At 37.0% G+C, this 25,111-nt stretch overlaps 1 protein-coding gene across 2 annotated transcripts in view; it reads left to right on the forward strand.

Moving 5' to 3' along the window:
• Positions 1-25,111, forward strand: part of OXR1 (oxidation resistance 1) — a 433,201-nt gene that overhangs the window by 74,919 nt on the left and 333,171 nt on the right. For both annotated transcript variants that reach the window (XM_034668471.1, XM_034668472.1), the window contains exon 2: positions 12,565-12,729. In XM_034668471.1, the coding sequence (XP_034524362.1) occupies positions 12,707-12,729 (23 nt within the window). In that variant the 5' untranslated portion in view covers positions 12,565-12,706. The remainder of the gene's footprint in view (positions 1-12,564; positions 12,730-25,111) is intronic.

Consider the following 25,111-nt stretch of genomic DNA (forward strand, 5'->3'; position numbering starts at 1 on the left):
CTAAGCAAGGAGTTTGCATCTCTAAGTGCTTTGCCTTGATAAAATTAATTTGTGATATGGATTAAGGGTTTAGAGACAAGTTTTAAGGCCAATGCAACCATTTCCAGCCAGTGATTTGTAAGCTGTGTAGCAGAGCACACTAGTGCGTTGGGGAGCAGGAGTGCTTCTTTTCCAAACATCAACATGCAGCTTAGCAAACACTGAAGAATTTTTTTTTTAATTTTTTTAGGGAGAAAGAACGGGAGAGAGAGAGAGTGTGTGTGTGTGCACGTGCGAGGGCTGGGTGGTGGGGTGCCTAGGGGCGGAGGGAAGGAGAGAGAGAATCTTAAGCAGGCACCACACCCAGCACAGAGCCATCACTGCCCCTGAGGTCTGCAGGGTTCGATCTCACAACCCTAAGATCATGACCCTGAGGTGAAATCAAAAAGTCGGACCTTTAACCAAATGAGCCGCTCAGGCACACAGAAACACTTAAGATTTTAAGCTGCCCAAAGACAAAAGGCACAGCATAGGGAATATAGTCAGCGATGTTGCAAAAGCACTATGTATGGTGACAGCTGATGGTGAGCATAGGGGAAAATACAGAGTTGTCCAATCACTGTTCTACACACCTGAAACCAATGTAATATTGGGTGTCAGCTATACTTCAATTAAAAAATAACTCATCCATTGGGAAAAAATTAACTATCTAATGAACCTTTTAAAACTCTTTTTTCAATTAGGATGTCGGTCATTGGTCCACTCTTAAGATTTTAAAATATTCCTTCATTAATTATTTTTAGATGCTTTAAAAGTCTGAAAAAAAAAAGCTGGTCAAGACAAAAGACAGTAGGGGTTTGAACATGGGTGGTGGTAGTAGGGATAAAAAGAAGACAATGACTTAAAGAAATATTACTGAGCAGTAAAAAAACAAAAAGATTTTGGCAGCTGTTTAATAAATAATTAGGAGTGATGATTCTGGAAGTCAGGAAAAAGGACAAGGTACATAGAAATCTGTGAAATATCTATTAGGAAAATCAAAGTTAGATAGAACTTTGGAAAATAGCCACATAAAGGAAATGAGAGAAAGATGATGAATCCATGAGGAGCAGAGAGGATGAGGGGAGCGTGGATGTTTCAGCATCCTGGAAGTCAAAGAAGGAGTGTCCAGAATGAGAGGGCAGAGAGAGCGGAGACTAATGGAGGCTACTGGAATTAGTAGTTANTCTATTAGGAAAATCAAAGTTAGATAGAACTTTGGAAAATAGCCACATAAAGGAAATGAGAGAAAGATGATGAATCCATGAGGAGCAGAGAGGATGAGGGGAGCGTGGATGTTTCAGCATCATGGAAGTCAAAGAAGGAGTGTCCAGAATGAGAGGGCAGAGAGAGCGGAGACTAATGGAGGCTACTGGAATTAGTAGTTACCTATGGGTCGTTGACTGGTGATAAGAATATTGCAGTAAAAACCGGCAAGTGAAAGTGGGTGGTAAAAAGGGGAAGGAGGTGGGTGTGGAGGAACGGTTTGTGGAGTCGGTCAGCGAGGGAAGAAATAAGAGAAAGGGCTAGTTTGAAGTCATGGCTGAGACCAGGAAAGGTGATGTAGAATCAGGCACAGGGAGGAAAAAGACCCGGAAGAGGAAGAGATGGAAGATAGAGGGCACAGAGAAGCTTATGATTGCATTACAGTTTAAGAGACATTGCAATCAAGGCACAAAAGCATGGGTGGAAAAGGTATCTTTGTAGTTTATATAAAAATAAAATGATTTTATTCTCGGAGAATTTTTTTTTTAATTTTATTTTTTATTTATTCGACAGAGATAGAGACAGCCAGCGAGATAGGGAACACAAGCAGGGGGAGTGGGAGAGGAAGAAGCAGGCTCATAGCAGAGGAGCCTGATGTGGGGCTCGATCTCATAACGCCAGGATCACGCCCTGAGCCGAAGGCAGACGCTTAACCGCTGTGCCACCCAGGCGCCCCTATTCTCGGAGAATTTTAACAGTGTCTGGTATAATCAATTATTCTGAAGAAAATAATCCCAAACTTCTCTAAGGTGATCTTTATTTAGTGTGATAATTTATTTAAGAATTACTGTAAGGCCCATAACCCTTTATTTCTCTGGCTATGGTAAATACTTTCTGTAAGTTGAACATAGGGGATATTTCTGAAGTGGGTACTAAGATAATCATAAATATAGCCATGTCTCTCTGATAAATGCTTTTAGATCAATTACTGACGTGCTCAATTGAATACTAATCCCTCCCATGAAATGCCTTTAATATNTCAATTACTGACGTGCTCAATTGAATACTAAAACCTCCCATGAAATGCCTTTAATAAAAGTAAAATGACAGCTGCTGTGCAGTAAAAGGACACAGAAAGCTTTGCATTAGCTTGTCTCCAGGGTTACCATCTGTGCGGATCTGAAGTTTTAATATGTGGGATTTCTCCACCCTCTGCAAAGACTATATTTTCAGGCTAAGCATAAGTGGTGTGCAAAAACAACTTTGGAGGAACTTAGGCTATTTGGTCTGCATCCATGCTGATCTTAACCAATCAATTGTTCTAGAGAAACACATGTCTAGATCCTGTTAGTCTGTGTCATGATTGCTGGCATAGCTAGAATATCAGGATTTTTTGACCCTATTTTGCACATCTAAACAAAGATGTTAGTTTACGTATTTTACTACTAAATTATATTCTGGACAAAATTGAGTAGCAAAACATTTGAAAAATGGAGTATTTCTACCAAGTTGCTGTAATTAATAGTCTGTATTTCATATCCAAGTTTCAAAGAATATTTTAAAAATTATTTTTAAAAAGTAGCAACATTTAGAAGTTTGGAACCCATAAATATGATAAACATGTAGAAATAATTTATAATTTAGAAGGAAAAGGGACATGGCTTTTAGTTCAGCAATCTGTAGAATTTTACATTTCTTGATTTCAGATATTTATTCTTTTTTTTTTTCTACAAACATTTATTGAGTACCTTCCCAGGTGTTAGGCTAGGCCTTGGGTTTGCCAGATTATATTGAGATTTCCTGTCTGTCTTCAAGGAACTTGCAGCCTAGAGGGAAATACAGACCTGCGTTAAAGAATTAAACCACTGTTTTTAAACATCTTCATTGCATTCGGAGCAAGGTGTTACGAGAGAGCATAGGGGGCTGCACCTACCAAGGATTAGGAAAGTTTGGACAAAATGCTGTCTATGTTGAGTTGTAATGATTTGGAAGTTAGCCCAGCAGAGGGGCAAGGGGATGTGTGTATAACATGTAGCGGGACTAACATGTGAATGACCTGTAAGCTAAAGAGACACAGGTGGATTCGGGAAAATTCTGAGAAGTCCGTTCAGCTGACATAGTGACTTGTGGGGTGGGGGGGAAGTAGGGGCTTCAGTGAGAGAGGAAGGTGGGGAAGGGAAGCAGGTGTTAAATCATCTCAAGTCATAAACTATCTCAAGGAATTGGGACTTTAATTTGAGGGCAAAGAGCAATTAATGGATTCCGGGGCAAATTTATTGTCATCACAATCTCCATCTTCCTCCTTATTGTCATCATCATGGAAGTATCATTTATTTTAAAGATTTTATTTATTTATTTGACAGATATATATAGAGAGAGCACGCACAAGCAGGGGGAGCAGGAGGGAGAGGGAGCTGACTCCCGCTGAGCAGAGAGCCTGATACCGGACTCGATCTCAGGACCCTGTGATCATGACCTGAGCTGAAGGCAGATGCTTAACCACTGGGCCACCCAGGGGCCCTGTCATTTTCATTTTTTGAACTCCTCATGTGTGCCAGGCAATATCAAGTCCTTTCATGCATTTTTTTTTTTTTTTTTACTTTTCACTGTGACCTTCCTTATAAGTACTATTGACATCTCTGTTTTAAAAATAAAGAAACAAACAAGGGAATGTACTTAATTTTCTTGAGGCCAGAAGTTAGCAAGAAGCATAGCTGGAAATCACACCCAGGTTTTCCTGACATTACCATCCTTGCCTCTTTGTTCTACTGCTCTTACCTAGAAAATGACTACATCCCACAAGGAGCCCTACGCCTGTAGTGTGCTACAGAACAATGTTTTAGATGATAACTGAATAAAGTGGGGCTACTTAATAAGGTCATTGTTATTATGCAGGCATGAGTAGATCGTGGACAGCGGTGGTACGAATGCAGAAAAGTGGACATATTTTAAAGACAGAGGTAGAATAACCAGGCTTAGTGCTTAATTGGATGAGTGGAGTAATATTTCTGGCTTAGAATATTGAATACATTTCAGGAAGTGTATTTATAAAATTTGCCTGGTTTATTGGTACTCTAAAAAGCAGTAATGCCAGAATAATTAAGCGTATACATTGCTGGTAGGAACGTAAATTGGTACACCTGTGAAAGGTAATCTACCAGTTTCTTTAAAATTAAAAATATGCATAGATTTGACCCAGAAACTTTACTTCCAGGTACTTATCCACAGACACGCATTTACATTGTATCATATATAAGGGTATACACTGTAGCCTTGCATGTAGTTGCAAATATCAGAAGCAAACTTAATCTCCTTTAGTATGAGATGCGCTAATAAATTAGGGTAAATCCATTCAATGAAATGATTTACAACTCTTAACAGTAATGAGGCATCTCTATGTGTGGATCCATAGGGAAATATTGTATGTAGCCTTATGATTACGCAATGTATGTGAAAATACAAGATGCCAAAGAAAGTGTGTATGATAGGCTACAATTTTGTGAAAACTAAGTAGATGGATAGATGGGGAGATGAGTAGATAGCTAGGAATAGTTTGGTATAGATAGAAATCCAGAGAATATCTCTATGAGGATAAAGATACGTGTAGTAACAACGGTTGTGAAGGGGATCTAACTAGATGGCTGGGACAGAGGACAGAAAAGGGACAACTGTTTATCTTCATTGTATGTCCTTTTGATTTTGCTCTGTATGCATACATTTATTATTTTTAAATTAAGATAATATAAGTTATAAAAATTCAAGGCAGAACTCTCTTCTTTTTTAAAATCTTTTTTTTTAAAGATTTTATTTATTTATTTGACAAAGATAGAGACAGCCAGTGAGAGAGGGAACACAAGCAGGGGGAGTGGGAGAGGAAGAAGCAGGCTCCCAGCAGAGGAGCCAGATGTGGGACACGATCCTGGAACGCCGGGATCCCGCCCTGAGCCATAGGCAGACGCTTAACGACTGAGCTACCCAGGCGCCCCTCTTCTTTTTTAAAATCTTATCTCTAGAGAAACATCTATGAGATAAAGGGAAAAGGCAAACTTTTAATTTGGTTTTCTTGTTTATTTTAAGGATTTGTCCATATATGTAACTAGAATTTTCACAAGAAAAAGACTATCTTTCNCTTCTTTTTTAAAATCTTATCTCTAGAGAAACATCTATGAGATAAAGGGAAAAGGCAAACTTTTAATTTGGTTTTCTTGTTTATTTTAAGGATTTGTCCATATATGTAACTAGAATTTTCGCAAGAAAAAGACTATCTTTCCCCAATGATTGACTTATATTCTCCTAAATGTCTGGAGGTCATGAAAGGTCCTGAAATTCATAATATAAATAGGAGACTATAAGAAAAAAGTTCATCTTTGAACCATTATTTTCATTCCTTCATGTCATATTGCTGCTAAAGTATTGCATTTTTTGTTCTCTAGTTCATTAACAGCTGGAGAGTACTTGGTACTTATCTAGATGCTTTGGAGTTTGGACATAAAAAACAGTTTTTGACTTTTTAAACTTACAGGTTATTGAAGCAAGTAAAAATAGTATACATGAAAAATTATGTACACATTTTTATGCTCATTCAATATATTTTAAGTGCTAAATCAAATATAAGTTAGTTTAGAAAGAGGGGAGATCAGAGAAACCTGAAACTATGAGGCAAGAATTCATAAGGTCTGTGGGGCTTGTATTGATGCTTGAAGAATTTGGATACTTGCAATTAGAGAAGAAAGAAAAAGTCAGGCCGCAGAGAAGAATCAGAACTTTGTAGTATAGTCAGGGCCCAGGAATGAGCATTTGAACAAGGAAGTTCAACCAGAGTAGGGAAGCTAGGTTGGGAAATACTGGTATTATTAGTTCATAGGGAAACCAGAAAGCAAGGAAGAGGTCTTTGATCTGATAATAATAATAAGGAAACCACTCTGTAAAACTCAAAATGTTCTAGTATTTCCTTGATTATTTGTTTTCTAACATTTATTTTGAATCTTTAGCATAGAAAGTTTTTTCTCTACTTAATGCATTTTATTCTTCACTCTCTGCCCATTATCTCTTATAATGCCCTTAGTGTAATTAAACAAAATCCAATGGACCATTGGTCTTACCCAGTTTGAAATTATTCTGTAATATTTAGTATCATCTTTGGGTTCTAAGCTCTCTTTTTTCTAGGCAAAGCAAGGGCACTTCACTTATGGACACTCAGTGGTGCTTATGGTCAGAACCTTTAATAATTTTCATTCTTCTTCCAAGTAATTTTTTATAGATTTACTGTCTTATAGATTTACTGTCTTAGGTATGGAGTATATCAAAACATACATTTTTCATGTGGCAGGTTATTTAAACTTATATTAATGGAATTTTAACATCTTAAAGATACAAAATCATTTATGTATTCATGCGACTAGGTTATGAAAATTCTTTTTTTACTTAAGTAAAATCACTTTACAGAAGTTCTTTCATGTTATATAACTAAATGGCAAGGTGATTACAGTAAAATGAACCTATTAGAATGTGGTATTCCTTTCACCTCCGTTTGAAGCCCCAAATCTTATTCATGAATAAAATGATTAAAAGAATTATTTTGGTAAATATATAATCTCAGTAATCCATTTTTGTGCTCAAGGGTTATTTATCTTTTTTTTTTAAATCTTTCTTTCTTTCTTTCTTTCTTTCTTTCTTTCTTTCTTTCTTTCTTTCCTTCCTTCCTTCCTTCCTTCCTTCCTTCCTTCCTTCCTTCCTTCCTTCCTTCCTTCCTTTCTTTTTCCTTTCTTTCTTTCTTTTTTTAGTAGACTCCATGCCCAGCATGGAGCCCAGTGCAGAGCTTGAACTCAAACCCTGAGATCAAGATCTGAGTTGCGATCAAGGGTTGGACACTTAACCAACTGAGCCACCCAGGTGCTCCAGGTTATTCACTTTTTTAATGCATATGTCAAATGAGGGATCCTGTATTAAATTCACATACTATTTTCCTCAACATTGTGCTAAGAGTGACCTCAAGAAAATAGTTGTCCCTCTGCTTGTAACTTACCATCATGGCTGGGCATTCAAACAAAGTCAAATCAATCATATATTTTAAAAAGTTTTCCCTAAGGTGAAAATACATTCTCTATGTGACAGTGAGACACGTGGAGGCTGTTAGTAATGTTAGAATTTTGCCTGAGAGCTATAAATTCATATTTAAGTGTGGAGAATGATGTTGGGATTTGCATAAAGATTGTGAATCATGGGGACCCCTCGGTGGTTCAGTTGGTTAAGCATTTGACTCTTGGTTTTGGCTCAGGTCATGATCTCAGGGGTCCTGGGATGGAGCCCCGTGTCAGGCTTTATGCTCAGAACAGAGTCTGCTTCAGTTTCTCTCTCCCTCTTACCCACCCCCTCATGCTCTCTCTCTCTCTCAAATAAATGAATAAATCTTAAAAAAAAAAAAAGAGAGAGAGAGAGAGAGATCATGAATCATCAAAATGTACAGAAAATTTAACCTGTCCTGAAGATCCTAAAAATGTGGGGTTTTTTTTTTTTGGAAAAGTTTCATTGATAAGCAATGAATCATTTAATGCCATTTAAAGGAAATAACAAGTCTACCACCAAGGCCTTTGAAAACATCACGTCATAGTCTCTTTTGTGTTACAAAATTTAGTAAATTTTATTGACTGCCTTGTGGGTATGTATCCTTGAAGAAATAAATATGATAGTTGTAAAAATAAAAGATGATAGAATACCAAAATGAATGTCAGAGTGATTATTGTAATTATTATGAATAGCCACTGTGAATTTTTTTATGTTCATATATTTTATTCTTATAAACAGCTAGGTGTAAAATCTGAAAGAAATGCAATTTTCTAATATTTATTTTATTTTATAAATCCACATTTAATATAAAGTTATCAAAATTCAAGTTGGTAGTTATTATACGTAAAGGGCATTGAGAAAAGGCTATACTTTTTTTAAATTTTTTTTAAATTATGATATGTTAGTCACCTACAGTACATCATTAGCTTTTGATGCAGTGTTCCATGATTCATTATTTGCATATAACACCCAGTGCTCCATGCAATTTGTGCCCCCCTTAATACCCTTCACCAGACTAGCCCATCCCCCCACCCCCTGCCCCTCCAAAACCCTCAGCTTGTTTCCCCAGAGTCCATAGTCTGTCGTGGTTCATTTCCCCCTCTGTTTAACCCCCCTTCATTTTTCCCTTCCTTCTCCTAATGATCTCCCTGTTATTCCTTATGTTCCAGAAATGAGTGAAACCATATGATAATTGTCTTTCTCTGCTTAACTTATTTCACTTAGCATAATCTCCTCCACTCCCATCCATGTTGATGCAAATGTTGGGTAATCATTCTTTCTGATGGCTGAGTAATATTCCATTGTATACATGGACCACATCTTCTTTATCCATTCGTCTGTTGAAGGGCATCTTGGCTCCTTCCACAGTTTGGCTATTGTGGACATTGCTGCTATGAACATTGGGGTGCATGTGGCCCTTCTTTTCACTACATCTGTACTTTTTAACAACATTGCCAGCATCTTAGGAAAATGTCCTGAACTTTAAGGAATAAAAAAACAAAATGAAAAAAAAAACACAAANAAAAAAACACACACAAAAAAACCCTTCCCAAGGAAAAACTAAACCAGGTAGAGTTCAACAGGGAAGGAAAACTTAATTCAAGACTTTTGGAATAGGGGACAGTGACTGATCTCAATTCTGCTGAAACAGAAGACGGGAGGGTTTTAAGTGCTAGAGTGAGCTAGTTGAAAAATAACTGGAAGACGTTAGGAAGGGGTTGCTCAATGCAATCAGGCCATCTGTGTTTGCTCATTGATGCCTACAGAAGTTAGGCACCTATCCTCCCATCAAGACTGGGAGGTAGAGCACAATCTCCTTTGGTGGTTGTATTTCCAATGGATGGCTCCCAGTCGTTGAGAAAGGCATTGCTGGGTTGTACAACTGGCAAGAAACTGATAGATTCTTATCTCAAAGGGGCAGAGAAAGAATTTACAATTGTAAGCTTTCTATAGTAAACACTCTCAGAAAAGAGAGGTCAGGGGTCCAGAGTCAGGAAGAAGCCTCTCTAAAGTTGAGTCAGGTTGAAGGCGACAATAAGAGGCTGTCTTTGTCAACCCTTCAGTTATATTAAGTTGTACCATATACATTGGTAATATTTGGCCATTTTGACCTACAAAAACAACAGTTTCATATGGTTTGATCAAAGATCCTGAGATCAAATTTCTTCACATGTTATTCTTACATTCTGCAGAAGCAGGTAAATCTGGAATTGTTGCCTTTAATTATACTCTTTCTCACTCTAAAAAAGACTTAGGAAGGGTTTTCTATGTGTTTACATACATGTATGTATATTTGTGCATATGTTTGTATATGTATGGGTGTTTATCAAAAACAGGTTAAAAATTAAAGTTGCAGGAGGAGGAAAAAAAAAGTTAGGATAAAAATGCAGACCTTGAAGCCTTGAATATTCTTAAAGAAATGTGACAAATTTGTTGCAGAGCCTCCCATAAGTTAAAGCAAAGAAAGAAGCATAATGTCCCCATAGGTTTAAAGCAATTAAAAAATTGAGAATAGTAGTTTTCTTAGTGTTGAAATCTGTCACATTTTTGCTTTGAGTGCTCATAAGGGCAACATTTTTGTGTTGGCAAATATCCCACTAACCCTTATAACTGATTTCACAGGTCTGAATTTTGCTTGTTTATTTATTATTATCTTTAATGACATCCCTCAATGCAAACTCTTGGCAAAACCCTGAAGTGTAATTCAGTAAAAGTAATTTGGTTACGTATTAAAATAATGACATCCAGATACATAGCTCTCTAAAGATCGAATTAAGAATTAAGATTATCTAGAAAGAGGAAGAATGAAAGGAAAGAATGAAGGGGGGTAAACAGAAGGGGGAAATGAACCACAACAGACTATGGACTCTGGGAAACAAACTGAGGGCTTCAAAGGGGAGGGGGTGGGGGATTGGGATAGGCCGGTGATGGGTATTAAGGAGGGCACGTATTGCATGGAGCACTGGGTGTTATACGCAAACAATGCATCATGGAACACTACATCAAAAACTAATGATGTACTGTATGGTGACTAACATAATAAAAAATGTTTAAAAAAAGATTATCTAGAAAGAATTATGTCAGACAATAGCACCTGCATTTTTTTTTCCTTTTTTCGTAACTGAACCTTTGGTAAGGATCAGGTAATACAGATTTTGAGAGTTTGGAGTTACCAGTTTTGGGAGGTGAATCGGGAGTTCCTCTGTCCTTAATGGATGGAAGTCCATATGGTTTAACAATTAACCAAGGGCAGGATGGACTTGAAAAAATCTCTTTGGGAATGTAAGAAGACCATTTAGGATATAGATCTTATGGCTTCATATTCAACTGGCAGACAGGGTCTATTAAAATTAGAATCCATTAGAATTATGGTTCTTTCTCTTTTCCCCTATAGTCAGTCATATGCCCTTGTGTATACTCAGCAATTTTCAGAGTGCATTTTGTTTTATTTTTTTACACGATGGCATCTATGTTGGACAGTGAATTCTTTATGTGCAAAGACCATATTTTATTAGTCTTGTGTCTTTCATACTTAGAGTCTGGTAAATAATAGGGCACATAAAATATTTTGTTGATTCTATGAATGATTTAAGAAAACTGAAGAAGTTTGATGTTTAACATTGTATATCAAATATGTGAAATTACCAACAAACCATGGACCGATTGCACCTCACCTCTGCCCCATGTTTGTTACTTTGCAGTAGATACAGAATCATAAAATATTGTGGGTAGAGGTCACCGAGTCACAAACATAATGGCAGACAATGCTAGTTTTCTCCCAATACCGNCGATTGCACCTCACCTCTGCCCCATGTTTGTTACTTTGCAGTAGATACAGAATCATAAAATATTGTGGGTAGGGGTCACCGAGTCACAAACATAATGGCAGACAATGCTAGTTTTCTCCCAATACTGACTNCCCAATACCTTTTATCCCCAGTTTCTAGTAGGCACCTTGATTTGTGGCTGCCTAGAATAATGGCTGCATTTCCCAGTCTCCAATAGAATAAGAGTGGCCAAGTGACTAAGCTCTGCCCAGTGAAGTGCAAGCAGAAATGTCATGTGTAAATTTCAGAAAGCATCCTTCTTTCCTTCCTCTTCTTGCTGAATGGAACACAGACACTCTCTGGAGCTCAGTGGCCACTTGGAACACGTAGGGGAACCACATGTCAAGAATGTTAGAATGACAAGAAGGAAGCCTCCATTTCTCGTGTTTATAGAATTGCTGCATCTGCCTTGGACTTCTTAAGACTCAAGATTTGTTTATAGGAGAGAGAAATAAACTGTCTTTTCTAAGCCACTCTGAGTTTGGATTTTTTTTGTTTGTTTGTTTTTAAACTTGCACCAAACCGAATGTTAGTAGTTTGGTGCATATCTTCTTTAGAAAACCTTCCAAATCCCTAAGACTGGGCTTTGCTCAGTCTTTTTGCTTCTGTATACTCCATGTAAACCTTTATTAGAACACTTACTCCATTTTATTATAATCATCCTTTTTTTTACATAAAACATTCTTTGAAGGCAGAAACATGTCTTATTTGTCACCTATCCTTATCCCTGAACTGTACCTGGGATAGTGTATGTGCACATAGTATAGCCTCAATAAACGTTGTTTAATTGACCAGTACTGGGTTAATGACCTGAACTGAAGTCCCTAATACAGTGCCACAGAATTAATTGTGGCCCTACGAAAATTTTGGTTCAAGATCCTAGGACATAGTGCAGAGTAGATGATCATAAAAAGTGTGTGGAAAGATTAGGTAAATACATACTGGCTTGCCTCCTGCATGTTACTCAATATAAATTCTCATTTGCTCAGGAGTAGTAGTGAATGACTTTTTTTGTGACAGCTTTGGACATGATAATAACTTGTGCCAAGAAGCTTTTTTTTTTAATGTACGCGATGGCCAATTAGGATCTTTGTTTTGATCCTTTTAGCACGAGTATATAAAACTAATTTAGAGAGCATAACTGATTGACCATATGGAGAAAAAAATTGGTGCATCTAAAAACACATTCTGTTCTTTCCCTGCATTCTCTACTTCAGGGAATGAACATTGTACTAATCTTTAAACTTAGTTTAATGGTAAAGCATTCAGCTTGTCATAGGGTTGATTTAATTTTATCTGTGGCTTATAACATGTCTTATATTTTAAGAAAAATGTATTTTTTGTGTGTCTTATGCCATGACAAAACTATTGATCTGGATTAAATACATTTTTGAAAAGTCACAGAGACTGGGTTCTACAGATACCATTTTATTTCTTTTCTTTATAGGTTACTTCAAACTGTAAGTGCATCATTCCAGCAGCAAAGCTAAAATTCCAATTCTCAGTAGTCTTGTCTACTCGACCTACTCATTCCCTGTTCTGAAATCTAGAGAAGACTGCTCCACAGGACTCCTCCATAAATTGCTGCAATGTCTGTATCTAATTTATCATGGTAAGTGAATTACCTTCTAACCTAATCCAAATGCATGCATGTCCTCAAGCAATATTGTGTGAGTAAGTTTTACTGTCAGAGCTGGAGCAGAGAAAGTACTTCAGAAGTCTGGTTTCCAGAGATTGGTGTCCTGGGTCAAGGAAACGAAAGCTACCTAGAATTAAAACTTTAACACTTTCAGCACTATGGTATTGGGACTCTGGGAAGGGTCCAAGCCTTTTATGAATCCCAGTGACCTCCCATGCCTTTCTTTCCAGACATCCTAGTGGAGAGATAAGTAGGAATTAAACACTCATTCAGTGGTCCTAGCTACTGTTATAATCCCAGCTACAGGAATAACAGGCTGTAAGGGATGCTGTAAGGATTGGATAGGTGTTTGCTCATCAGTACTTTTCTTGAGACTTCCTATTAACAGATCTACCCAAACTAAACTGAATAGAACTCTAATATGGAAGAGAAAATTATTCATATCTTTAAATAGCTGGCATTCTGAATAATCTTTAACTTCCAGTTCATGTTTAAATGCTGTTTGTAATTTAAAATAAGACGTATGAAGATTTCTTTGGCATATACTCAACAACTTTTCTGTGGCATCGAAGAGCAATACTAGCGGGGATGAATTGGAAACCACGTTTTAGGACCTGGGATTTTTTTTATAAATATAAAGAGCTGAATAAGTGATATGATACAAATTCACAATATTCAATATGTGAATATTAGAAAGACCTGGTAATCTCACCCATTTTCATAGGAGCCCATCTCATCCTTGTCTTGGTTTGTGCTGGAAATGTAGATAGCATGAAAGACTGGTATCTGCCACTTAGCTCTATCTGTTTATTTTTAGTTAAGGTAAGCAATTTCTTTAGGGCAATGGGTAGAATTATTTATTCAGATTTAGAGTAGTGTTTCCAAAGGACCCAGTTTTTATGGACTCCCTAGAACTGGATTCCTACTGGGTGCTAAGGATCTCAGTTTGCAAAAAAAGAAATGAATTAAAGAAGCTAAAATATATTCTGTAAAAATAAATGAAAAAAGTAAGTTATGAATTATTACTGTAAAACATTATATATTATTATAATAAAATCACCATTAAAATAAGAAAAAATTCTGTAGAATGTGTGAACTCCTGCAAACCCCTGGAAGATATTTTTAAAGAAATATTTATTTATTTGAGAGAGAGAGAGAACAACCAGGGGTGGGGGGGAGAGAAGAAGGAGAGGGAGAAGCAGACTTCCTACTGGACAGGGATCCCAATGCAGGGCTCGATCCCAGGACCCTGAGATCATGACCTGAGCCAGAGACAGATGCTTTACCAACTGAGCCACCCAGGTGCCCCCAAACCCCTGGAAGATATTATGGATGGATTTATTTAAAGAAATTTATTTAAAGAAATTTATTTAAAGAAATTATTTAAAGAAACATGGCAAATGCATGTGTTGGAGATGAATCTTCAAAAACAGGCTGCATGCCAAAGAAGAAAGAAAAAGATGAAGGTGGGGTCAGGGAGGAGAACAAGGAGAAGGAGGAGGAGAATGGGGGGAAGAGACAAATAAGAATCAGAAGAGGGTGGAGGAAATTAAAACATAGGTATGATTGTCATATCTCAAGATAGGGTGTGGTGTGGTCTTGTTCCCAGAATCAGGACAGGGCAACCATTTGAACCTGCCCTTGGTATGTACCTCAGCTAACAGCTGGCTTGATGTGATGTAATGTTTTGGTCAAAGGCCATCCCTTCAATTTGATGTTAGGGCCATTCAAAACACAGTGAACTCCACAAAGAGAAGAGATTTTATGTTGTGGTTCCAGCCCAGTTGTCTAGCACAGCTCTTAGAATTTAGAAGCTATTCTATACATTTATGCTGTGCAAATGAGTGAAAAAATGCAAAATAGGTAATTCAATGGCAAATTAATATTTTCATTGTAAAAAACTTTTTGATTGTGGGATATCTTACAGAATTCACATATCCGAAATTTGTTAGAGTTCTTTCCATCTCAAAGGTACAAATTTTACAGAAATAATTCTTGGACATTTCCACCCAGTTGTACCCTTAATTCTGGCTACAACTAATGTTCCACATTAAATTTCCATACAGAGAGCTTTTAATTTCTTTTACCAGTGTTACCCAACATTATACAACAGTGTGGAGTTTGGCACTAATTACATTAATTTAGTGAAATTGTTAGAGTCCAGTGTCTGGCTCTTTGTTTTAAAATTCAGAAACTAAGACATGAAAATATTGACAGACATTGGAAAAGAAACTGTTTTGACAGATAATTAATTTAAAATAATATATGTAATTTTTAACTGCATGGTATGCTTGATTTGGCCTGACCAGTGCATTTTGTAGCTATTGTGAAAAACTACATGGCAGTCTAAGTCAGAGGTTTGGCTGATGATCACATAATTATCCCAGGGAGAGTTATATGCTTCCAGTGTTCAAGGGAATCCAGATAGGGATAGGGTACACCTGGCATGATAGGTCTGTCTCTAAGGATGTATCTGCCAGACACTCCCTTCTATTTCTCAGGGCGGCTTCTTCGTGTTTGGGAATTAGAGTCACACTGTCAGTCTCTATCTCTGTGATTCTTCAGAGTTCCACTTCTGCCAGACTCCCCTCTGTTTGGCTATCTCATTAATGTGAGTAGAGTTTATAGTCAAACCCCACTTGAATCTGTGAACAGTCTGGTCTGCTTACTATGACATTGTATATATCTAACCATATCCGCGTGTTCATTTTAAAAGTTAGCTCTGAGGCTTAGTGGAATGGGGGTGCCTAATTGTGATCCCTGCGTGCAACCGAAGATTTTAGAAAATACACATTCATGTTAACAACATGAGTATTAACAACTATCCAAGCAATCCTCCCAGATTTTCATACCTAGTATAAGAAAATTGTCTTTTTTAATACATATTAAAAAAAAACTTCCTTGCCCTAGTAGTTGTGGGTATGACATTTGAAAAACAATATAAAATAATTTGGCCATTTCATACAGAATCTCCAAAAGAAACGCAATCTAGGAAATGTCCAAATTTCTAGGAAACTACACAGTGCCAGTCAGGTAAGGAGAGTGGTAGGAATTGATTTTAAGAATCACATGGGTAGTAAGGAGGGCACGTATTGCATGGTGCACGGGGTGTTATACGCAATTAATGAATCATCGAGCTTTACATCGGAAGCTGGGGATGTGCTGTATGGTGACTAACATAATATAATAATAAATCATTAAAATAAATAAAAATAAGTAAAAAGAATCACATGGTAACATACAACAGATGTTTCAGGAATGTTCCTGTTCAGTAAATAACCAGAGGGAGGCAATGATTGAATTGACTTTGGTTGAGATAGAGACAAAAGGATGTACAAAATCAATTGCAGACATCTATGAACAGGTGACAGATTCCAGGCTATGATCTGAGGGAAAGAATTCTGCTGGTAGCAGAGGTAATTAACAGGAGACATGAGAAAGCAGAGAGAGTTGAAAACGAGTCTGACTTCTATAGCACAAAGAAGGAAATGGTGTGATACCAAGGAGTATTTGAAAGGATTTCTAGTGCTTCTTTCCTGATAATCATCTTCAACCTGTCTGTTTTTGAATATGTTTATAAGATTATATGTAACATATATAATGTATGTATATATAATATGTATGTGCATGTATGTAATGTTTCAAAACAGTTGTTTCAAAACATTCAATTTTTATGACATGAAAGCTAAGTAAATATTATCGAGTGAACATTTACATGGCATTGACCTTGTACCAGACAGTTTTTTTAGAGTCTTTGTGGATATTCACCCACATACTCCTCACACCACCTTATTAGTGACGTAGTGTTGCTATTTCCATTTCCACAAGTGGAGAATTCAGGCACAAAGTTAGCAGAAAGTTGCCCAATATGACACAGCCACTAAGTAGCAGAGTTAGGAAATGGATGCAGGCAGCCGGTTGGTACCCGTAACCACTAAACTATCCGTGTAAAACAAATACTATCTCGTAAAGCGATACCCTTGCTATTTCAAGGTGAGTGCCCTAGTTCCCATTTCCAGCCATAATGTTTCCCTTAATTTCCTCAAATATATATATCCTGGGGCCTCTCCTGGAAGGAAGTATATATCTGGACCCGGTAACACTATCAGGCATTAGAACAGTATTGAGGGTAGAGTGGGGGTAGTGGACCAGCGCCCTAATTTCCTAGAGGACGTGAAGAGGTTGTTGCTATCAGAAACTTAGGTGAACCTTCAAAATTATATAAGGTGAGCTACCTAAATGGCAAAATATAAATCTTAGTTCCACTTGTCATGTGACAGGCTAGGCGTTGTCAGTTTTTCATCACGGTACAGAAGCACAACAGAGAGGTATCGGCACTTTGCTATAATTAAACTAAAATGACTCTTCCATTCCCCATCTCATGGAGACCCTCCACTACTAAATCAAGTACTTTCTACTCCCCCTGGCCCTATTGTACCCTATTATATTAGTGTTACTGCACATATGTTAACCAGTATTCACAGAGATCCTAGCGGTGGCTTAACTGATTTTGCCAAATGTCATCTTTTTGACCCCAAATTGTTTTTCGTTGTGACACCTGTGCACATTTCAGCTTTGTTCACAGCATATTAAAGACTGTGGCACCTGACAGAGGTGAAGGTAACTGAACTAAAGCCAGGTATGGGAGAAAGAAGACACTGGATAATGAAAGAGGCCAGGTAGCCAGTCCAATATTGAGCATCTGTAATGTACTGTGCCCTAGGCTCACTACAGGGATGCAGTCCTAATGGGAAGTAATGACTCCTCCTATAGGAGCTCAGCTCTTAGGCAAGAAGACTAAGTAATCAAATAACTGACTTAATGTACTAAGTGCTCTAAAAGGTACATCCAGGGTGGGGCACCTGGGTGGCTCAGTCTGTTGAGTTGCCAACTCTTGGTTTAGACTCAGGTCATGATCTCAGGGTGGTGGGATCGAGCCCCATGTCAGGTCCCACACTCCGCGGTTAGTCTACTTCAGGATTCTCTCTTTCCCCCTGCCCCTCTCCCCATGCTCTCCCTCTCTCTCTAAAATAAATAAATAAACCTTTAAAAGGTTTAAAAGAAATAAATAAAAATAAGTAAAAGGTATGCCCAGGGTGTTTGGGCAAACAAAATGGATATTTGTTTCTCCTGCAAGGGAAGAAATGGCTTATTTTTCAGGAGTGCAAGTATGTCTCTTGCATTTACTTCTAAAAATAAAGGAGTATGCTAATTATGAAGCGTCAAACACTATAGAAAAATATAAAGCTGCAATAAAAAATAACCAAAATCCTACCATACGTAGAAAGCCACAGTTATAAATGCTGAGATATATTCTTTTCTACTTATACTCACTGAACTCAAACCACACATGATATTTTGCCATCTTCTGTTTTCACTGTGTAATTTCCATATCATCTCTGATGGAGATAGAGCAACATCGTCCGTGTAAAGGCTGGGTCCCGTTGTGTCGTAGTAGCGTTATTTATTTCACTCATTTAGGTTGGACCTTTTCTAATTTTCATCTTTCACTATTGTAAGTACTTCTGTTGTGAGGAAAATTTTTAAATACTGCTGGGTCACAAGGTCCTGTGTCATTCAGAGCACCTGGTGAGGCCCTATGTGGTAGCTCTCTGGATTGCAGACATCAAGGCTAGGGAGAAAATATGTTTCTGAGAAAGTGTCTTGTCAACTCATCTCCTTTTTTACTTTAGAAAGGACCTATCTTATACACTATTTTACCAGATTTAGTTCCTTATAAATACTGAAGATGTGCTAATTGTCAAGGAAATGTTGACTTACAGCTGATTAATAGAATCTTATTAAAAGTCAGCAAACCATTCCATCATGGATGCCCATAGATTGGAAATACAGTAACGTCTGAATTGTGTAAGTTATTGATGTATTGACTAAATTTAGAAGTGGTAAATGGTCTTTATAGAATATGCTTATGGTATAAAATATTATTATGAATGCTGGTAAGTTCAATAATGCTCTCTCATAGGGGGTTAAAACTAATTTGATTTCTCTTCTTTAACCAAACTGTGTTAGAATTCTAGACACGAGAAAGATGCAAAATTAGAAAGATGCAAAATTAGAAGTGTGGATACTTTTGTCAGATTATTCATATTATAATGTTTTTATTTAAGTTCTTTAATGAGTAAAAGAAAAAGTGAACCCTCTATATCATTCTTTGTCACCAGTATTTAGGAGGGAAAAAAAGATTCTGGAGAGACACTCGAAGAAGTCTATTTATACTAAAGACAGGGGAAAAGTCAGAATATTTTCTCAAAGGTTGCTTTAACCACTACTCTGCAAACTGCTTTTCCTATTTACACTGTTAAATAGCAGGCTCTCAGGGGCAATATTTGCAGTGGCAGAGGAAGTAGAGACTTGAATTATCTCTTTGAAGGGCTCAGAGCTCATGGTGGGGAGAAATGTGGATAAGTAGAGAGATTGCAAAGGGAAGTTTTTTACCCTGAGTTGTATAGTAAAGGGTAAAAGTCAGAATTGTCAACAGTCTATTATTGGGAGAAAGAGAGAATGAGAGAAGGTTAGACATAAATATAAAGCTAATATTTCTAATTGAAAAAAAGATGAGGCTTTCTGAGTGATAGGAAAAGCTTAGATGGTGAAATACTGTATTTCCCAGGATGGTAAGCACATGTTGAATGAATGACTATATATTAAGGTGCTGGGAAGAGAGAGTGGGTTTGAGAGCCTAAAATTTAAAAACCTTCATGTGAGTGGGGATGTTCAGCTTGTAAAGGAGTCGATACAGAATACAGAACAGTAAGTTGAATTCAAGAGAGAATAAAGAGCAGATGGCCTAGGAAAGAAAAAGAGAGAATAAAATAGTCAAAATGAAAGCTCAAGAGGAATAGAAATATGTCTCCAAAATCACATAACACTTTAAGTGTGGTGATTTGGATGAAAGTCGGTTTACCAAATTCTGAAAAATTTCAGTATGTCTTTCTAGTCCTAATATGCCTTTTCAAATAGAAATCCCTTCATTATTAACACAATTGATCCTATTTTGATTTGGGCTTGACACTTGAAGTAAACACATTATATTTTTAGTATCCCTGATCATGTTTGGCTTTGAGCTATGTGGCTTTAGAAATAGCTTTTTAAAAATTAAACATTTATAGGAAACCTCCTGGATATTTTTCTCCATATATCAACCTCAATTCTTTCCCCTTGAATAATCAAATAACTAGTAAAACGCAATATTCTATTTTTGTTCTTAAACATGAGTGCCAACTAGACATGAACCACATTTTGAACAAAACTGGTAAATTTTGGTCAGCTTAGAGGAGTTTGTTTTCTTGTGGAGTTAATGAATTTCTGGTTTGCAGTTTCAATTCTCACGGAGACCAATTAGTTCTACTCTCTTCCGCGGCCAAAGCCTACGCCTGTAACTTTGACCAGCCCCCTTCCCAAACTTGCCGTTGGTCACAAGTCATTAGGAACAGGTGACTGATTATCATCAATTCAGTCAGTATCGGAAAAATGTATATACACTAAAGTCAAGTGCTCTTTAGGGATTGATAATGGGTCACATCATCTTCCTTTTGAATGTCATCCAGGTTTATAAACATGCTGTGAAATACGTCTTTTCATCATTCTCAGGGGAATCATAATTTTCTTTCTTGTGGAAGAACTGCAATGGATACTTACAGCAATATTTCCTTGGACTGTAGAAGATTTAACATGAAACTGGGCAGTCCATTGCAAACCTTAAAGGCTAGAGTTACTAAACACTAGCCCTTTTTGGGCTTGAATAATTAAGATAAAGGCCAATGAATGGTCTATGTGATAATTTTAATTATTAAAAGTTATATAGACTAAGGTATGTTATTTTCAGCATGAGCAAAATTAAATTTTGTAATCTTAAGCATCATTTGCTGTTGGTGCATAAAATTTTCAGTGATCGTTTCATCCTGGCATATATATCCCCATTATCTTTTTTTGTTTGTTTGCATATTGGATTTTATTTTTTATTTGTTTTTAAGATTGTGAAGAGAGTTTACCTTGATTTTAAAACTATTGCCGTGTAATTGAGGAAAAGAAAACACTTTTCAGCTCAATTGGATGGTCATTAAGAGGGTTAGATGTATGCATTTATACTTGGTTTTATGTTCTTTTTTAAAGAATAGGTTTGTTGTTATAAGTTTTATAGGACTTTAAAAGTAATTCCTGTGCAGTTAGAGAGATGGATAAGTATAGTTTAGTTTTATCTAGACTAGCAGTACATTATTTTTAGGTAAATTAGAAAATATTTTCTTACATTTATATTGATTCATGTCTTCATTCAACAGACACTTTCCAGTGCCTACAATGTGTAGTTTTCAATGCTGTGGATAGAATAGAATGATGAATGCAACAGAAGTCCCTACTTTCATTTAAGCTTACATTCTAGTGATGAAGACAGATATAAACAGATAAACAAATATGTTTTGTAATATCAGATAGTGATAAATATTTTGAAGAATAACCCAGCAGAATAAAAAGATAGAGTGATGGTGGGGAGTGGGGAATTGGCCAAAGACAGCCTCTTGAGCAAGGTGACATTTAAGTGGAGAGGGAATAAGCAATATGTCTTAGCAGAAAACTATTTCAGGCAGAGAAACAGTAGAGACAAAGGCTCTGAAACTGAAATGTACCTGTTGTATTTGAGGAAACATCAAGGAAGCTGGTTTGGTAGAGACAGCCAGTAGAAGGGAGAGTCCCAGGAACTGATCTTGTGGAAGTAGCAGGGGGACATGTAGATCATGAGAAAGACTGGATTACATGCTAAATGTGATAGGAAACTTTGCCTTCACTGACCGGATTACAGGAGAAAATTCGTCTAAAATGCAAATTCAGTGAAATTCAGTATTGGGAAGAATTGAGTTTTGAGAACAGAGTCTTGATCTTATTTCTATTTCAAAAGCACCTCTCTGTGATTTTCAAATTTTATGAAAGCAATTCATACTGTATTCTTAATATAAACACTCAGCAGATGATTAATAAGAAAGAATGTAATGTAATACAGTGTAATAATGAAAGAAAAAAGTAAATGAAAAAACCTTTTTTATGAGTATAGCCGTCTCATTATCATCCATTTTAAAAAGATTCAACAAATCTGATACATCTGAATAATTAGGGACATTATATAAAAAATATTTCATCAATAGAAATATTCTATATTCCGTTAAGGAGTTTTAGAGATCAATGAATGTTTTCGTAAATTGTGGAAATTGAGAATATATTATCCATTATCAAACTTATAGTTCACATTTATTTTTAAATCTCTCACCATCATAAACTTTAAATCTAATTCCAATATGTAAACATAAAAGTACATTAAGCAATGAAGTATCTCCTCTATACTGGTTGTTTAATGTATGTGTGGTTTTAGTGAGGAACCAGATGTCATAGAGCATCTGTCCAAATGCTAACATGTGTTCTAGAGAGAATACTGCCATAACATCACCATGTGTCCTTCCTTGGAAAAGAAATTCACCTTTAGTCCAAGACTATTACCTTTCTCCACTTTTCTTGATAAAAATATGTTTTCTTTTATGGCACTGATTATAGATAGAAGTTAGGTTATTTCTCTTTATGTCTTTACGTGGCAAAATACATTTGGAAATGCAACATTGATCCCACTCATCTCCCATCTTGTGTGTGTGTGTGTGTGTGTGTGTGTGTTAGTTGGAGTATAAAATCAAAAAGTCTGGAACTTCTGGTGGACTGGGAATTTTTTCAAACTGGCTCCAATCCAAGATATTAATTGTCAATGGTACATGATCCAGATCAGAGAAGAAATCATCTATGGGATATCTGCCACTTTTATTTGGCACTATGGGGTTGTAGATTCAGTGATTGAGAAAGCTTGCAAATGACTTTATTACCTACAATGTGATAAAATGGTCTCACAAGCATTATAATGATTGTTCTTTTACTAGACCTGAGCAAGGCGCTGCCTATGTGAGGAGGTGTGGGTAATCCGTCCTTCTTCCTGGAGGCATCATTACCACGTGTGGCCCAGGAAGTCCCTCTATAGGGTTATAATGACTTCTGCTCTGCTATTTATTTTTAGTCATGTTTAACATTTGTGCATTTCCTTCTCTTTTTAATAATTACCTTTTCTTTATCAGATAGCGTTACAGTTTTCCTACTGGTGATTCAGCAAACTCATTTTTTATTATGGGCAAAATCAGTTCATTGCTCAATGCTGTTTGTTAAGTCTCCTCCCAAGTAATAAGACTATTTATATTTCATAATAAGTAGCCTTGAGCCTTTGAATGTGTTTTGATTCCCCAAAATTTGGAAAGTCAAGTGCTCTCACATTCACATTTGCAGAGGTCACATCAATGATATTTGGTGAGATGAAACTATTAATTATAGATACCAAGTTGAGCTCAAGTGAAAATTTTCCTTTCATTTTGGTCTGCTTAGATAAAATGGTGCTTGAATTTACAACATCAGTGCTAAGTTAGTGTTCAGAGCAGCCCAGCAACAGCAGCGGAGACAGAATACCCTCCCTTGCAAGAGCCAGTGCACCAGGGCTCCCTGCTGCCGCTGGGAGCCTGTGGTAGAAGGCTGAAGTTCTGAGACATTTACCATCTTTTCTGACTGATAAATTTCATGTAGGAGGGCTAATACTGTTCCAGATGGTTTTTCAGCCTTATGCATACTAGCTTCGTAGGCTTCTGCTGCAATCGAAAATTGGTTTTACTCCAACATTTGACAAAAAAAGTAGATGAAGTTAACTACTCTTCGGTTTTAGATTACTGATACAAAGTGCTTTCATGAATATGACAGAAAAAGTTGAAATTCAAACTAAGTGGTGTCCTTGGGTGCATTTTCATTTGGACATTTTTCCTGAGGTTTTTATAATATCATAAAATTGGATTCAGATACAAAATTTGCATAGAATCAGGCTCACTGAAATTTTGATGATCCCCTTCAATCCATAATATTCTTTTTAGTGTTTTTTTTTTCCTTTTTCAAGTTCTTATTTAAATTCCAGCTAGTTAACATACAGTGTAATATTAGTTTCAGGTATAGAGTTTAGTGATTTGTCACTTACATATAACACCCAGTGCTCATTACAACAAGTGCCCTTCACAATACCCATCACCCTTTTACCCCGTCCTCCACACACCGCCCCTCCAGCAACCCTCAGGTTCTTCTCTAGAGTTAAGAGTCTCTTAGGTTTGCCTCTTTTTATCTTTTTAGTGTTTTTATGGAAAGCTAGCTAGATACTTAAAGAATGGTGATATGAAAAGTTTTAAAAGACATCTATAAATTTGTGTGCCTGGTGAGAGCATTCATTATGTTTATTACTTTTACGTTCTTACAAACTGAATAAGAGAAAGTAATTTTCTTTTTTTTTTAATTAATTTATTCGACAGAGATAGAGACAGCCAGCGAGAGAGGAACACAAGCAGGGGGAGTGGGAGAGGAAGAAGCAGGCTCATAGCAGAGGAGCCTGATGGGCTCGATCCAACAACGCCGGGATCACGCCCTGAGCCGAAGGCAGACGCTTAACCGCTGTGCCACCCAGGCGCCCCGAGAAAGTAATTTTCTTGAAGTGAGAATTTGCTTGATATCCCTCCATATTTTTTCCAAATTTGGCGTTTGGGGAATAAAACAGACATATAAAGTGCTTATTATATTTGGCAAGTTGTAAATATGATCGCTTTAAGGTAAGCATTGTGTTATAGCTGTTACCAGAAGATGCGTGATGGGATATGTGAAACTTCAGCTTTCTAGTTAAAATGTGCCTGGGGACGCCTGGGTGGCTCAGTCAGTTAAGCATCTGCCTTCCGCTCAGGTCATGATCCCACATAGGGCTGCCTGCTCAGCAGGGAGCCTGCTTCTCCCTCTGTCTGCTACTCCCCCTACTTGTGCGCGCTCTCTCTCTCTGTCAAATAAATAAATAAAATCTTTAAAAAAAAAAAAAGTGCCTGGATGGCCACCTACTGGGACAGGGATGGGGTCATCCTGCACATTGTTGGCACCTGATACTCAAGGGGTGCTTTGCACTCATGAATGGCTGAACATTCACCAGAGCACTCAGCCTGACTCCCCAGCCAAGCATTGTAATAGGGAGTGTATTTATAGTATAGGTGGGAAGATTTTGGTTTAAAAAAGAAGAATCCTGCATGGAAACAAGAGGTGAAGTGATTCAACTGTCATTAGGTTATTCTGTGTCTAAAGTATACGGACATTTGTCACTGACCACTTGAGTTTTGTGGATATATTTTCTGCTCTGAATTAGAGCTATGGCTCATTTGAGCTNTATGGCACTGATTATAGATAGAAGTTAGGTTATTTCTCTTTATGTCTTTACGTGGCAAAATAAATTTGGAAATGCAACATT

The sequence above is a fragment of the Ailuropoda melanoleuca genome, chromosome 9, assembly GCF_002007445.2.
Source record: "Ailuropoda melanoleuca isolate Jingjing chromosome 9, ASM200744v2, whole genome shotgun sequence".
Classification (NCBI taxonomy): Eukaryota; Metazoa; Chordata; class Mammalia; order Carnivora; family Ursidae; genus Ailuropoda; species Ailuropoda melanoleuca.